This window comes from Centropristis striata, chromosome 22 (assembly GCF_030273125.1).
Source record: "Centropristis striata isolate RG_2023a ecotype Rhode Island chromosome 22, C.striata_1.0, whole genome shotgun sequence".
Classification (NCBI taxonomy): domain Eukaryota; kingdom Metazoa; phylum Chordata; class Actinopteri; order Perciformes; family Serranidae; genus Centropristis; species Centropristis striata.
The window spans coordinates 26,849,772-26,867,323 of NC_081538.1; the positions used below are offsets into that span (position 1 = coordinate 26,849,772).

At 37.3% G+C, this 17,552-nt stretch overlaps 1 protein-coding gene across 1 annotated transcript in view; it reads left to right on the forward strand.

Moving 5' to 3' along the window:
• The window catches only part of LOC131961113 (thyrotropin-releasing hormone-degrading ectoenzyme-like), a 267,325-nt gene that overhangs the window by 179,731 nt on the left and 70,042 nt on the right, over positions 1-17,552 (forward strand). The window contains exon 6 of the mRNA XM_059326384.1: positions 2,505-2,618. Within this exon, the coding sequence (XP_059182367.1) occupies positions 2,505-2,618 (114 nt within the window). The remainder of the gene's footprint in view (positions 1-2,504; positions 2,619-17,552) is intronic.

Genomic DNA, 17,552 nt, shown 5'->3' on the forward strand with positions numbered 1-17,552 from the left:
CAGTTTTTTTAGATCGCTCTAACAAAGCTATTTTTAAATTTTTCTTAAAAAAATATATATGTAGACGTTCAGGAAGAACTCAGGATGCTCAAAGTGAAGTCGGATCAATGATAGGTATTATGGTTTTGCCAAAAATGCTTTCTGTTCGAGGCCAGAAATTCCGGTCTGTCCACCACTGTTACGGGACAATGGCAGTTGGTGGCAGTTAATTCTGTTCTGTGTATCCTCAAGATACGCATGCTTCTCACACACACACACACGCACGCACACACACAGGTAACGTTATGTGATTTTAATTACACACACACACACACACACACACAGACACACACATTTTGAGGTTAAAGGGCATAGGTTGCTGTATAAATAAATACTTGAAGAGGAATGCTTGTTGTAGATGTGCTCCTTGTATATAATAAAGTATCATAACATTACTAGTATTAATTGTTTGAAATCTCTGAAGAATCTCATTAAAGTGTACACACACTGGCAGTAGCCCCCGTGGCCCTTTCAGAATTTCCCCTAGAGGAAATTTTCTAGTTTTATTTTATTATTTGTTTTTTAATATAGATACTTACTGTCTGTACTTAATGTAACAAATAAAGAAAAACCCTGTAAATAATACTTTTAATTTTGGGATTTTTTTAATCTTATTTTTTGATAGTATAAAGAGTGATAAATCAGATTTTCTTGAACTGTTCCTTCCCTTTATAAAGAAACTTCCACTCCTGATGCATTATGCTCTGGTTTCACTGGTGACAGTTTGTCCCCAGTGACTGTAACTGTCCTCACACACACACACGCACACACACACACACACACACACACACGAACACTGTCCTCACAGCAGCAGCAGGAGGACCGGTGTGTGTTTTATATGGACAGACTTTCGACTTTGGGGCCACATAATTAAACTTGACTTGTTTCAACTGCAGGGTGAAGTGATGCAAATAGGACTTAAACACCACACACACACACACACACACACACACTACTTTACATACAGACTTTGATCAGCTGAAGGACAATTTAGTGCAGAAACACTGAACGCTGCCAAATATGCAGAACAACACACACACACACACACACACACTGCAGTACTGTGTGTTGCTTTAATGGCATTTTAAAGTGAATTTGGAGGTAAACTTTTTGTTTAAGATCATCTGCCATGCGCTCTGCAGTTAAAACTTTAAAGGGGCTCAGAAACAAAGCTGGCAGCGACACACACTCGTCCTTGCACCGTTTCCATTCAGGCGCTGTTGCCAGGAAACAGCCGGGGCCCTCCATGCATCACTCCGGCGGCCGTACGTTCCACTATCAGCACAGTTCAGTCTATTCTCTACGTGCTTCGCCTTTATTAAACTTGCCTGTTGCTTCGCCCCGACGAGGCTCCGAGGCGCCCCGGGAGCAACGCTATCAGGTGCAGGCGTGTCAGTATAAATGAGCGCCAAACACACACGCGGCGGTCTTTTGTTGCCGGTTGCCCTCCGGTGCAGCTGAAGAACAAGACCTGCGTCACAGTGGTTGCTCAGGACAGACGCTCTGAAGGTTTGGATCCGTCAGGTGGAGGCCAAGGCGTTCCTTCAGCGAGCACGAGTCAACTCAGGCTGGATTTAATTTAACTTCCTGTCTCTTATTGTCTCAACGTGTTTCCTTTTGGCAGTAAAAATGTTTAATCAGTGCCTGTTTGAGACCGACAGGGATGGAAATGTTGGTCTTGGTCCAGACTGGAATATCTCATCAGCTATTTTATGGATTGCCATGGTGTTCATGTTCCCCAGAGGATGAGCCCCAAAGACTTTGGTGCTCCCCTAACATTCCCTCTCGCACCATTTCGAGGTTTTCAAAATGTATTTTAAGTGAAATATATTGACAATTATTAGACAAGTGCCGTGAAATTTTATCCAGATGTCCGTGTTCCCCAGAGGATGAACCCTAACCCTACAGACATCAGTGCTCCCCTGACATTTCCTTTTGCACCACTTTGAGGTTGACAAAGTTCATCAAATATCTTGACAAAACTTTTTAACAGCCACAGCATTTTATCCAGACATTCATGTTCCCCAGAGGATGAAACCTACAGACATTGGTGCTCCCCTGACAATTCCTTTTATGACACCATGAGGTGTCATAAAACATGTCATGAACATGTCATTTTTTTAATGGCATGGCAATTATTGGACAGTTTGCCACAAAGTTTTACACAGATGTTCATGTTCCCCAGAGGATGAAACCCCAGACTTTTGTGACTTCCTGACATTTCTTGCATCACTTTGAGGTTAAAAAAAAGTGTTTTAAGTGAAATGTCTTGACAACCGTTAGACAGATATCCTTAAAATGTAATACAGACATTATTGTTCCCCAGAGGATGAACCTGACTATGAAGATGCCGTCCTCAGTGTGAAAACTCGTTTGCTTTCATTGTAACATTGGCTTCGTCACTAGAGTTTCTCTGTTTTTTTGCTGTTGTTTTTTGACCAATGAATGTGTGGTGTGTGTTTCAGTGGTTTGGTGACCTGGTGACTCCGGTCTGGTGGGAGGACGTCTGGCTGAAAGAAGGTTTCGCTCATTTCTTCGAGTACGTCGGCACCGACTTCCTCTTCCCAAAGTGGAACATGGTGAGTGGAAAAAATTAAGATTTATCAATTTTAAACAAGGTTTTCACACACACTCATTAATCTTCCCTGTTGGTTTTCAACCACGTCAGACGGAGCCTTATTGGGCCTGTTTTGATCAAATACATATATTTATTTCTTATTGGTTATCTATTTTGTATTCAAGCTTCAGTTAAGGTTGTAAAAGTCATTTTAATGAGTCATCCATTAAGTTGTTCTGACGTCCCTTTGTGAAAGTATTTATGTTTGCCTCTGAGTTTCCACTCAAGGCCTCAGTCCATTAGATATTTATTCAGTTTTATTTCAGAGGAAAACATTTAAAAGTCTCCAGACAATAATAACAACACAGGTACTAAACAGAAAAACTATTGTCTGTGAGATAAAAACAGTTGAGAAGAGGAGGATCTCTGGTTTTATTGGTGAAAGTCGTGTTTTAGCAGGAAATAAGTGCAGACAGAGACGTCAGAGGAACTTTCTATGGATGTTTTGAGGAACTTAAAAAAAAAATTCATTCAGCAGCGTTTCATTGAGGCTGGAGGTCGAATAAATCTGGAAATGTCTGTATTATTAAAAACTGCAGGGAAGAGAAAAATATGTTTTTGACCTTTTAAAAGTATTTCTAGATGTATCTATATTTTTTATTAAATCCAAAGTGCAGACCAGAAACTCATAGTTTCTCTAAAAACAAAAAGTTTCATGTTTTAAAAAGTCACAATGATGTCCTTAGACAGCAGATCACTGCAGTGTGTTTATAGTAATAATGAAAAAAAGCAACAAATGTTTATTATATTGCACATTTCAGCAACAACAAGGCAATTAAATCTGCTCGACACAAAACATTAAAAACAATTAGATACGATTAGAAACATCATTACAGAGCCAAGAGAATAAAAATAACAATAAGCTAAATTAGAATAAGATTTGTATTAAGGCTTAAAGTTAGATTGCAGTGTGAGAAAATAATAATCATTTGATTTTATAAAAGGCAACAGAAAAGTTGAGCATACACTGTAAAAAAAAAATCTTGTAAAAATATGGATAATATACAGTAAATATCTATCTGTAAAAACAAATATATGTGTAGAATATCCTATGCATTTTATTGTATTTTATTATGACTTTTTAGTGTTGGTTCAGATTTTATTTTTTACATTTAATTTACTGTAAGGAAACAGACATTCAGTAATATGATGTGTATTTTTAGTATTTTTTTTACATAAAATTTGCTGTGATTTTCCCGAAATCTACTGCATTATTTTACAGCTTGTAGTGTGCAAATGCCATAAAAATGTAAATTCATTTTATTACAAATATTAAACATAAAATGGAAGTTGAAATCTGTAAAATAATATAATAGGAATTTATAGATTTTTTACAGTATACTGTAAAAAAAATAAATAATAAAGAATAATAAAAATTTAAAAAATAAATGAATAAATAATTTTCAATATAAATAATTTTTAATTTTCAATAATTAAATTGTTAAAAATCTGGCAGCAAAAATTGTGGGCAGTCAAACACTTATAGTCATATTAAAATAAAAAATAAAAGTAGTTATTCTACAAATATATACTTAATATAACATATATATATATATATATATATATATATATATAGATAGATAGATAGATAGATAGATAGATTTGAATACAGATATTAGATTAGATCAGATTAGATTTGACTTTATTAATCCCACAGCGGGGAAATTTCTTTGTTACAGCCGACCACAACAATTGCACACAAAATAATTTCCCTTTTAGATAAAGATAAAAAATAAACAATCAAATAGAAAAAAGACATTTAACAATATACTATATACTATATACAACTTAGTGCAAATTAAGTGAATAATGTGCAGAGTGCAGATTATATAAAAAATGTGCAGAAAAGTAAGAAAGAAAACTACAACACAACCGTTTTTATTAACTGCATATCTGAATTTTAAAGAAATTATCTGCAGAGAACTTGCCAACTTTTGCTGCCAAAGCAGTAAAAAGTGAAAGTCATGCTACCAGTTATTCCAAATATAATAAATTTGCATTTTTCATATAAACGGGAGGAATAAACGACCTTCTACGGTTTGAGTTGACGTCTCTGAGGAACTCAGTGTTAATGTTCCAAACAAATATTCAGCCAAAGACCTGTCTGCTGCTCAGTTTGTTGATAACTTACATAAGATATGAAAGCGTTTGGACGTTGAGTGTGTTTATAAGAAGAAAGAGCATCTTCCTCCTCCTCAGAGCCTCCTGGAGGAGGAAGAGTCCTGCTCCGGCTGAACTCTTCCTCCTCCTTCCACTCGCTGCGCTCCCTATCTGAGTCCTGCTGCTTCTAAAAGTAGTTTTTCCTGCAGATAATATCCAGGAGTTCTATATTTATTTCCATATCCACTCTGCTGCGGTTTGAAAACAAATTGATGCAGCGAGTGAGTCAGCTCCAAACACAATAAAATTAGAAATGAATTCTTCCTCAAATTTGCTCCCAGACCTCCGATTCACCCGCCTGACAGACAAACTCGGGGAGAAGTTCACTAGACGCTGCACAACTTTAAATTACAGCACACACACACACACACACAGACACACACACCTCCCTGCTTTGTTTCTGCAGAAGTACGTGGTGATTTAGTGTGAAACACCCAAACACCTTATCTGCGGCGCCACACACAGTCTGTGTCTGAGCGACATGGCATTTTTAAATCCCTGTTACTGAGGTTCTGCACGGCTGGACGCTTTAATAGAAACAAAGTGTTTCTCCAATAACCGGCACAACGATGATAAAGCGGTCGGTTCCTGATAAAGCAATTTATTTATAATATAGGTTTTTATTTAGAAAGCGTTTCCATCAGCAGAGAGACGCCGCGCCGCCGAGACACGCAAATAATCACTAATCAGCCTGTTTGTATCACAGGAAATCACACAAACTGGACCAGTTTAGGTGCTTCAGGGCGCTTTTATAAACAAAGTTTAGTCCGTTTTTATCAAACACTGGTGGTGAAATCCTTGTTCATTGTGTTGCTTGTGGACGATCCAATCGTTTTCAAAAAACAGTTTTCTCCACATGTTGTACATATTGAGGTTATACGTAAAATGACCAAGAAAAGATACAAATTGCCAAATAACAAGGCAATTTGACCAGAAAAAAAAAACCTAACATCACCACAAAAGACACAAAATCACCCAAAAGATACATAAAATGACCAAAAAAGACACAAAATGACCCAAAAAATACATAAAATGACAAAAAACAACAACATACAATTACCAAAAATCACAGAAAAAGACCAGAAAAATAACCAAAGCAGTTTTCTCCACATATTGTACATATCCTCAGTATTGTCATGATTCCAGCCTCTCCTGTCCTCTCCTTTTAGAAATGTAGTCCGTTTTTATCAAACTCTGGTGGTGAAATCCTTGTTCATTGTGTTGCTTGTGGACGATCCAATCTCACTCTGGTTGGGACCAAAACAACAGGTCCCACAATCCGTGTATCATTTGTTCTTTCCATTTTCAATTGGCAATCAAAAATCAAATAATGAAAAATTAACTGGTTATTTTCTTTATTTGTTTTTTATTATAACACAAAAAATGAAAAAAATGCTTGTTTTTTCATATTTCAATATTAGGCTCTGATCAAAAATACCAAATGGAAAAACGGGCACACGAACTGAATTTGATTTTAATATTTAATTGGTCGGGTTTGCATAATAATGATTTGTATGGACACAATAGAGCAGTAATGAAGGACTGACCCAAACTCCTCCACACAAGAGCTGGAAATAACTGTATTTCTGTCAGTTTGTTGCTCTTTTTGCATTTTACATTCACTGTGTCCTTTTGTTTTGCTGCAATATATAAAATCTATATAAACCTATAATAGCTGCAGCTCTATGGAATCAGCACAATCATAGCTAGAAGTGGCAACAACTCAACATGTCTTTGTGCAGAATAACACAGTTAGAATGACAGAAATCAGATTTATTTCTAAATTTTAATAATATGGAATTGATATATAAACACTTTTCAAAGTGCCCAAAACTGTCATCAATGATGTAAAAAAACAGTTTTCTCCACATGTTGTACATATTGAGGTTATACGTAAAATGACCAAGAAAAGATACAAATTGCCAAATAACAAGGCAAACTGACCAAAAATAAAGACCTAACATCACCACACAAGACACAAAATTGACCAGAATGACCAAGAAAAGATGCAAATAGTCAACTGGAAATAACTGTATTTCTGTCAGTTTGTTGCTCTTTTTGCATTTTACAAAAATTTACCTTGTATTGTATTTCACTGCAATACATAAAAATCTATATAAACCTATGGCTGGAAGTGGCAACAACTCAAACATGTCTTTGTGCAGAATAACACAGTTAGAATGACAGAAATCAGAAAAAAAAGATGAATTTCTCTATTATTTTAAAATTTTATATGGAATTGATATATAAACACTTTTCAAAGTGCCCAAAACTGTCATCAATGTTGTAAAAAAAACAGTTTTCTCCACATATTGTAGATATTGAAGTTATATATAAAATGACCAAGAAAAGATTCAATTTGCCAAATAACAAGGCAATTTGACCAAAAATAAAGACCTAACATCACCACACAAGCCACAAAATTACCCAAAAGATACATAAAATGACAAAAAAACAACAACATACAAATACCAAAAATAACAGAAAAAATAACCAAAGCAGTTTTCTCCACATATTGTACATATCCTCAGTGTTGTCATGATTCCAGCCTCTCCTGTCCTCTCCTTTTAGAAATTTAGTATGTTTTTATCAAACTCTGGTGGTGAAATCCTTCTTCATTGTGTTGCTTGTGGACGATCCAATCTTACTGGGACCAAAACAACAGGTCAACAACAGTCCATTTGGTTCGTCCGAATCAGAGTGGAATTATACAGTTCGTTCATTTTTGTGTTTAGTCTGCTTTCTTTCACAGTGCAGAAATGTTACTGACCAAATGAAATAAAAAGACTTGCAGAGGGGTGTGTATGAAAGTGGAGGGCTGAAAATCTACTCACACTTTTATATTAGAACAAAAAACATGGCGGACAGTATTTTCTAAATATTCACTCAGCGAATGTACATAACTCAAACTTTAACTTTTTGGGGTAAAAACCAACAGATGGTGAATTATTATTGAATAAACTCAATAACACAAACAGCATTATCATACATCATATGTTAATGCACCAATAATCAAAAGCCACTTTTATAACTTTTGTATTCTTAAGTCTATGGAGTCTTTGATTTTTTAATCATTTTCATGTCTTTTTGTATATTTGTAAGTAATTTGTGTCTATTTTTTGGTCATTTTGTGTCTGTTGTGTCTTTTTTTTTTGGGTCATTTTGTGTTTTTTTTTGGTCATTTTGTGTTTTTTTGGTCATTTTGTGTTTGTTTTTTTAAGTCATTTTGTGTCTTTTTTTGGTCTGCTTTGTTTTTACGTCTGGATGTGATTGAGAAGCCATGCTTTGGCGCTTTTGGAGACTCCAGAGGGTTAATAATCGTGTTATTACTGTATTATAAGGGTAGTTTTCCCTCTCAGCGGCCGACACACACTGACAGCATTTTATCTGCTAATCTGCTGAATACAAAGCAGCAGCGAGGCAGCAGGTTAGAGGTTTAAATGCCCACCAACAGATAACTTAACTAAACCACTTTTTAAAAAGCTGTTTTTCCAATTTATTCAGATTTTTTTATATATCCTGTTGTGGCTGTTACCTTGGCCAGGTCTCTCAGTGGGACTTCCTGCTAAAATAAGGGTGAAATAAAAAATATTAAAATCAAAATACTGAAGAAAAGGCAGAAAAAACAAACCCAACACACCAGACTTCAATAGAAAATGTAGCAAACAGTTATGAAAGACTCCAAACATGCAACATCTAGAGTTCAACTCGATGGAGTTTTGGGCTATTTCGTCCATTTTTGAATCCTTTTCATCCTGCCTGTATACACTTAAAAAATGTTTAAATGCCATCTTGGGATATATTTTTTCGGTACAACTTTACCTATATGATTTTTTTTATTCCGACTTACTGGATCAACATTTCGAACCAAAAAGAAAAAAATAAACCATCATAAATGAGATCTTGTGATTGTGTGTGATCCTGTCATCAACTCTGGTTTTTATTCTAGTGGGACTCTATTTTATTTGTGTGTTTAGCGTAATATTGGTAATTTTGTGCCTTTTTAAAGTCATTTAGTGTCTTTTTTTAGTTCTTTTTGTCTCTTTTTGGTCATTTTGTGTCTTTTTTTACTCATTTTGTGTCTTCTTCTGTGGGTTTTTTTTGTCATTTTGTTTTGTCATTTTGTGTCATTTTTTGTGTTTTTGTCATTTTGTGTCTTTTTTTGGTCATTTTGTGTCTTTTTTCGTAATTTTTTGTCGTTTTTGGTCATTTTGTGTCTTTTTGTGTCTTTTGTTAGTCACTTTATGTCTTTTTTAGTCCTTTAGTCCAACATAAAATGTGATTTTGAATCTTTTTTTTTAACTTTCAAAACACTATCATGCTCAATAAAGATTTTTAAATGTTGCAAATGTGAACAAAGGTGTCAAATCTAACATATAAGAGGGTTACATCCAGTTCTATCATTTTATACTAAATATATTTGAGCTTGTCTCCAGTTTTACTTGGTATATCATCATCAAACTGAAACTGGCCTCATGGAGTTTACAGCCAGAACTTTAGAGGTAAATTTACAGTAGGGCTCCACGCTGCTTTGTTTTCTAGTCTGGATGTCATGAAGAAGTCTGGATTGGGAGCTTCTGGAGACTCCAGAGGGTTAACTCAGCTCATTTACATCTCTTATATGTTGAATAAAACACCATATTCTGTGTCTTTTCCATGTCCTTGTGTCTGTTTCTGCAGCCTTTTTGTGTTTGCATCTAGTCATTAAAGCGTCTGAACAGCAGCTGATGAGCAACATTTCACCTAAAGCTGCAAATCAAACGAGTCCCAACTGCTGCTGTTCAGTTTTTTCATATCTCTGCTTCATACCGACAGACACAGGACACTTGTGGAGCTTGTTTGTGTCGGCGCGAGTCATTAAAGCGTCTGAGCAGCAGCTGATGAGCAGCTCTCACACCGATCACCTGAGGAGAGGCGAGAATGAGCACATCAGACGCCTTTTCAAGCCGCTCGCTCTCATCTGAATAGAGATCCAACCTGGACCGACTCACGCTGAGGGTGTTTTTGTGAAGCTCAGAGGAGAGCCGAGTCGCTCGGCAACACGCCATTTACCCTCTTCGCGTCTTGACTGGAGGAGAAAAAAGTTAGATTTCTGCTTTTGTGGTTGAATAAACACCAATTACTAAAGTTTGACCACATTACATCACCACACCATCCAAACTTTAATTACTTCTGGAGCATCCAAACTTATATTCTTGCCGTTGAGAGCTCTTTATCATGGGAAAGGTGAATAATAAAAGCAGTGTTAATGAAAAAAAACATCCATGTTTGCTGCAGAACAATGTGCACTCGTGTTTTTCCTGCACATTTGGATTAAAAAGTCATATTTATTCGGTAAGAGCATGAGAAACAAGCGAAATAAAAACCGGAAAAATTATGAAAATGTGACTTTTTCTCCAGCCGGGGTCTCCCATTTAATTAGCTTTATTATTAGTGAAACATGTTTCACGAGCAAAAAGCCATAATAATGTTTTGTATGGACACAATAGAGCAGTAATGAAGGACTGACCCAAACTCCTCTACACAAGAGCTGGAAATAACTGTATTTCTGTCAGTTTGTTGCTCTTTTTGCATTTTACTCTCACTGTGTCCTTGTATTTCACTGCAATACATAAAATCTATATAAACCTATAATACCTGCAGTTCTATGGAATCAGCACAATCATGGCTGGAAGTGGGAACAACTCAAACATGTCTTTGTGCAGAATAACACAGTTAGAATGATAGAAATCAGGAAAAAAAGATGAATTTCTCTGATAAATTATCATTTTAAAATTTTAATAAATAGAACTGAAATATAAACACTTTTCAAAGTGCCCAAAACTGTCATCAATGTTGTAAAAAAAACAGTTTTCTCCACATATTGTACATATTGAAGTTATACGTAAAATGACCAAGAAAAGATACAAATTGTCAAATAACAAGGCAAATTGACCAATAATAAAGACCTAACATCACCTCACAAGACACAAACTTACCCAAAAGATACATAAAATGACTAAAAAATACATAAAATTACAACAACAAAAAAAAAACACGCAATTACCAAAAATCACAGAAAAACAACAGAAAAAGACAGAAAATAACCAAAGCAGTTTTCTCCACACATTGTACATATTCTCAGTATTGTCATGTTTCCAGCCTCTCCTGTCCTCTCCTCTCTGCTCTGTGTAAACAGCCTCTCCTGTCCTCTCCTCTCAGCTCTGTGTAAATAGCCTCTCCTGTCCTTTCCTCTCAGCTCTGTGTAAATAGCCTCTCCTGTCCTCTCCTCTCAGCTCTGTGTAAACAGCCTCTCCTGTCCTCTCCTCTCTGCTCTGTGTAAATAGCCTCTCCTGTCCTCTCCTCTTGGCTCCGTGTAAACAGATTTTCAATGAATATTTGTCACGTCACGTTAATATTTTTAACAGGATCTGGTTCGTGCAAACACTTTATTTTTGGTCACTTTTTATAACAGATTTTTTTCTTAACCAATAATCTGTTCAAGGACAATCAGAAAGTTCAGATTGTGATGATAATGCCTGTTTTTACAGTTTCTTTCTACGATAAACGGTGTATTTTTGGTGAATATCTAAAAGAAAACATACTTTTCAAACTCAGAGGGGTAAAAACCAACAGATATGGTGAAATATTATTGAATAAACTCCAATCTCCCCCACCTACTGCATTATCTTACATCATATGTTAATGCATCGGTACATTTTCTGCTGCTCGATGCAGGACTTTAACTTGTAATAACTGTGTTATTACTGCTTTAACTTGAGAGTTTGAGTAGTTTTCCCCATCAGCGGCCGACACACACTGACAGCATTTTATCTGTTAATCTGCTGAATACAAAGCAGCAGCGAGGCAGCAGGTTAGAGGTTTAAATGCCCACCAACAGATAACTGATGTGAAACAAATAGACTTCGACTTTGAAATCGAAAATATGAAATATTCATGTTTTAAAGAGAGCACAGAGAGAACAATCAATATTCATCTGCTCCTCTGCTCCCTTCCCCTCTGACAGACTGACACAGAGGCTCTATTTAAATCACTCTCTGTGTTTTTAAAGTGTCTGTAGTCACTTTAACCCATCAGTGGTTTCTCCTGCAGGGTTAACTGGGGACAGGTACAATCACCTGTCCTGGTTCAGGCCATTAAAGCCACAAAGCTCAATAAATGGCATGACATTATACATGTTCTGGACATTTAACAGAGAGCGGTTTATGTAAAATTAACCAGACAGGAAGAGCTGTTTCTGGCTCATCCTGTAAATTCAATAATAATTCAATATTCACCTGAAAGGATGAATCTGAGGACATTCTTATTGTTCTTACACTCAATAAATCCCCTTAAAATAGCAACAGGATCTTCATATGGGCTGAAATATGTGCCACCAGAAACTGAATTTGAATTATTTTTATTTGAATTTGAATCGCTTAACTTGAATAATTGCATTAAAAAGCTGAATATGAATCACATGATTTGAACTTGCATATTTCAGTTTGAATCATTGCATTTAAAAACTGAATCTGAATTGTAATTAGAAATTGAATGTATTAGTTTGGAACTGAACATTCAGTTCTCACAATTCAAATTCAATTTTCTTCAACATCCGGGTAGTTGAGGCAGAGCAATCGAGCGCAGAAAACGGATGTGTTGATTGGCCAAAGAGGCGCTATAGCAACCGGGTGGCAACAAATGTTACAAAATAAAACGGAGGTGCTGATTGGCCGAAGAGGCGCTATGGCAACCAGGTGGCAACAAATGTTACAAAATAAAGGGGAGGTGCTGATTGGCCGAAGAGGCGCTATGGCAACCAGGTGGCATCAAATGTTACAAAATAAAGCGGAGGTGCTGATTGGCCAAAGAGGCGCTCTGTGTATCTGTACTTGATTACTCAGCTACCCGGATGTTCGTCAGTTCAGAGAACCAAGGTTACAACGTAACCATACGATCTATCGTGCAATATTCACAGAAAATAATCTGCTAAAATCATCACTTATTTTTAAGGTGTTGCAGTTTTTGCCTTCACTAGTTGCCTAAGTTTTACCCTCCATCATTTTCCATCTGAACTCTTATTGTTATAGCCATAAAATATATCACTTCGACAAAAATCATCAGTTTACTAAATGATAGAAAGATGGAGAACCACTGTTTTAAAGAAGTGTGGATTAATCTGCAGCTGAAAATAGTCCCATGTAAATGCATTATTTCCTCCTTTCTCCTTTCTTTGATATCAAACTAAAGGTACATTTGTTTGGACAAATATAATGATAGCAACAAAAACTAGCTTTTAAGAGTTTAGAAAGTCACTCATATTCACTCAGAGAACAAAGGTTACAACGTAACCGTACGTTCTATAGTGCAATATTCAAAAATATATCACTTTGACAAAAATCATCAGTTTACTAAATGATAGAAAAGATGGAGAACCACTGTTTTAAAGAAATGTGGATTAATCCGCCGCTGAAAATAGTCCCATGCAAATGCATTATTTCCTCCTGTTTCTTTGATATAAAACTACAGAGAACAGCTGTTTTAGATAAATTACAGTTGGGTTTTTATTTAGACTATATATATCAGTGCATGTATCTTGTGTTTGCCTGTAATTTGCCCACAGTAATAAACAAAAACAGAATATCTGCAGCTTTTAAACAGCCGTGTCACTGATTTTGCATGTTGTATAGGACTGTAACATCACAGAGAAGGAGGCATCATAAAACCAGGTGGATTTATCTAAATAAAGTCATTTATTGCAGGATTAATTGCTTCATAACTCACCAAATCACAATAAAAGAGGTGAGCTGCAGCCGGGGTGCAAAGGCCCAAATGGATAAAATAAATAAACTGCAGTGACAGCGATCGCTTTAATAAAGTCGTTAAACTGTTTGACCCAAACTATATTTGATGTGCCACACCTGCCAGGCTGTGAATTAGCATTCGGTTGGAAAGAGTTACACGCCGAGCGAGCCGTCTGTCATCCAGACACTTTTAACTGACACGACGGAGGAGGAGGAGAGGAGAGGAGGAAGAGGAGGAGGAGGAGGAGGAGGAGGAGGAGGAGGAGGAGGAGGAGGAGGAGGAGGAGGAGAAGAAGAAGAAGAGAGGAGGAGGAGGAGGAGAGGAGGAGTGACGGGGTGGAAGAGAAGGAGGACGGAGGGCGGAGACGAGCAGCCGTTTAAAAGTTCAGCAGCTGCTTCGCCCCGTCGCTCCATCTGTCTGTGTGTGTGTGTGTTCTTGTACTTCCTACATAGTGAGGACCAGAACACATTTTTACCAACAGAGTGAGGACATTTTTGCAAAGTGAGGACCGGTCCTCACTTCTTTAAAGGCTTTTTTGAGATTTCAGACTTTTTTTTAAGGGTTAAAGGTCACATGATAATGATAATTAACTGAAACTATATTGTGTGGTTACAAAACTAACTACAATTATAGTGAAAATGTCCTTCGTTTTCATCTTTGTCAGCTTTTTTCATACATAATGAAGATGGATAAGACAAAGTAAATAAAGGCAAAATTTACTGTGACCTCTTTTAATCTCCCACCCAACAAATACCCCATTACAAAAAACTAAAACTAATAAAAACTAAACTAAAACTAAAGCATTTCAAAAAATATAAACTAAAACTAACAAACTCACTCTAAAAACTCATTAGAACTAACTGAAATCGAAAACAAAAATGAACAACAAAATTAAAACTAAAACTAATGAAAAATCCAAAACTATTATAACCTTGTAAGGGAATTCACTATTCCAGTGAGGGTCCTCACAAAGATAGAAGTACAGGAATGTGTGTGTGTGTGTGTGTGTGTGTGTGTGTTTACTGACTGTTGGCCCATTAGCCGTCCTCCACATGTGGGTCCATCTGCTCCGTATCGGCCATATGGACCAGATGGACCCTTTCTCTCTCTCCAGGTGACTTAAAGTCTCCGTTAATTAGAGCTGATGTCTCATTTAGTCTCATTCTTACTCCACTTTTTTTTTTTTTTCGTAATGTTCTCTGTGCAGAGTAATTTGGGTTTTATCCAAATGTGCTATTTAACTAATTCTGTAATTTGTGGTGGAGTCCCCAGATCCAACCTGCCTCCACTCTGTCTGTGTTTCTGTTTCTGTTGACTCTGAAATCAAAGCTCTTTACCCAGGAGTTAGCCCGAGCCTTTGATCGGATCAGCCCAAGACAAATATCCAGGAATTAGTCAGATTGGCTTCTGTCAGCCCGGAAAAAAAGGATTTATTATCAAAGAAGCTGTTTATCTGACACAAACAGACAAACAGCAACAAAATAGTTTAGTTCATTTACAGATTTACGATGCAGGGGTGCCGTCTGAAGTCCAGTTTCCAGATATTATCCAGTACCGTGACCGTTCGTCTCAATGACACATTGAGACACACATTTTGGCCACATTTTGTAATGGAAGCCTCCAGAAACCTATGATCCATTCAAGAACTTGCGGAAAGTTCAAATTTTGCAAATATAACCTGTTTTTTACGGTTTCTTTCTGTGATAAATGGGAGATTTTTGGCGATTTGTTAAAGGAAACATACTTTCAAAAAGCACAGGATTAAAAACCAACAGATATACTTAAGTGTTATTAAATAAACTAAGCCACCTAGAGCATTGTAGTTGTCTTACATGATATATTATTCCAACATTATATTTCAGAAGTGCTGTTCTCTGGTCCAGTTTCCAGTTATTATCCAGGAATTAATTCAGAGTTCTGTATCTTTCCTTGGTTTGGACCATCTGTTCACCAACGTTTTCACCCAATTAAATAGCCTTTATTAGTGTAATCAGCCTCATATATATGGATATGAAGGTATCTGATCCACCTACTATACATGCAGAAGGTCGTTATCGCACCGTTAACTGGACAGTTGCAGATTTATCAGGTTTAGGTGCTAAACTGTGTGGTTAAGAGCTACTAAAAACAGAATGCAACAAATTCAGAATTATTCAGAATTTATATTTAGAAAAACAAAAGTTTGAAGGTAGTTTTTAACTGAATATATGTCAGAAAGGAGCCTAAACCCCAACTTTCTTTATTTGTTGTACGTTGCTGCTTTTCCTCATGTTTCCCTTCATGTTTGATGCAGGATTTCTGGACATATGAGGCCAGTTTTGTGAATAAATTAGTCAATTAGTAGACTTATTTCAGAATACTTAATACCGAAGTTCATCAGTCCCTGTTGTAGTTTTTCTATTTTTTTTCTAATTTATACTGCAGCTTCTCTATTCAGAAAACACTTCTTTAATGGTTCAGTGTTTGCATTTGTTTTGGCCAGTTATTAAGGCAGCTAATGAAACATTTTTACCTCTTTGTTTAATCACCTGAAGAGGTGAACATGAGTCACCTGTTCAAGCTGCAGGAAGACATTTGAACGCAGAGCCAAAAACCTGGACACACACAGCCAAGAATTAAACGGTTGTTTTCTTTAAAGAGCTTTGTTTATTTTGATGTCACATTAAAAAAAGACATAAATGCATGAGTAGATCATACATGCATGTGTAGATTGTTGATCACTTCCCGCTGGGCCCTCCTTTGTTCTTCACTATGAGTGTGTGGACCTCCTCCAGGCCTGAGATCACCTGGTTACAGAACCTGAACCTGAAAACCTGAATGCATCAAATTTCTAGTTTATATGTGGAAAAACAAAAGTTTGAAGATAAAAACAAATTAAAAAATGGTTTCAAATCACATTTTATGTTGGATTAAAGGAAAAAAAGACACAAAAGGACTAAAAAAAAGACACAAAATGACTGAAAAATATCTAAAATTACTTAAAAAAGATACAAAATGACAAAAAAAGACACAGAAAGACACAAAATGACTAAAAAAAGACACAAAATGACCAAAATAAGACACAAAAAGACTAAAAAAAGACACAAAGACACAAAATGACTAAAGAAGACACAAAATGACCACAAAAAGACACAAAATGACCCCCAAAAAACCCACAAAAGACACAAAATGAAAGAATAAAAACCCACAAAGGTTGTTTTCTTGAAAGAGCTTTGTTTATTTTGATGCCGCATTAAAAAAAGACATAAATGCATGAGTAGATCATAAATGCATGAGTAGATCGTGGCTCACTTCCCGCTGGGCCCTCCTTTGTTCTTCACTATGAGTGTGTGGACCTCCTCCAGGCCTGAGATCACCTGGTTACAGTAACCGGGGGTGAGCTCCGAGGCCCAGTAGGAGTCCACGGCTCTGACCAGCTGCTGCCTCGTTCGCGGCTTCGCCTCCTTGCGGATGAAGTCTTTCATCGACTGCCAGACGAGCTTGATGGGGTTCAGATCTGGCGACTGCGGCGGCGTCCTCATCCAGTTGATCCCCTCGGCGGCGATGCTGGCGGCGGCGGCCGTGTGCCTGGGGTCGTTGTCCTGGAAGAAGCGGTGCTCGGGGCCGTGGTTGTCCCTGACGTAGGGCCCCGCCACCCGTTTGATGATCTCCTCCTCGTAGTACTGGCGGTCCATGTTCCCCTCGAAGATGACCATGGGGCCCGGCCCGCGCCGCGTGATCACCCCCCACACGTGCAGCTTCAGCGAGTGTTTGGGCCGCGGCCGGGCGATCAGCTGCCCGTTTCTACGGTAACAGAGCGTGGTGAAGTGCTCCAGGGTGACCGTGGTGACGTCGGCGAACAGAGCGTCGTGCCACGTCTCGCCGGCCTCCAGGAGCCGCATGGCGTGCTGCAGCCGCGCCTCCCTGTTCAGCTCTTTGCTGATCGGGCAGAAAGTCGCCTTTCCGAATTTCC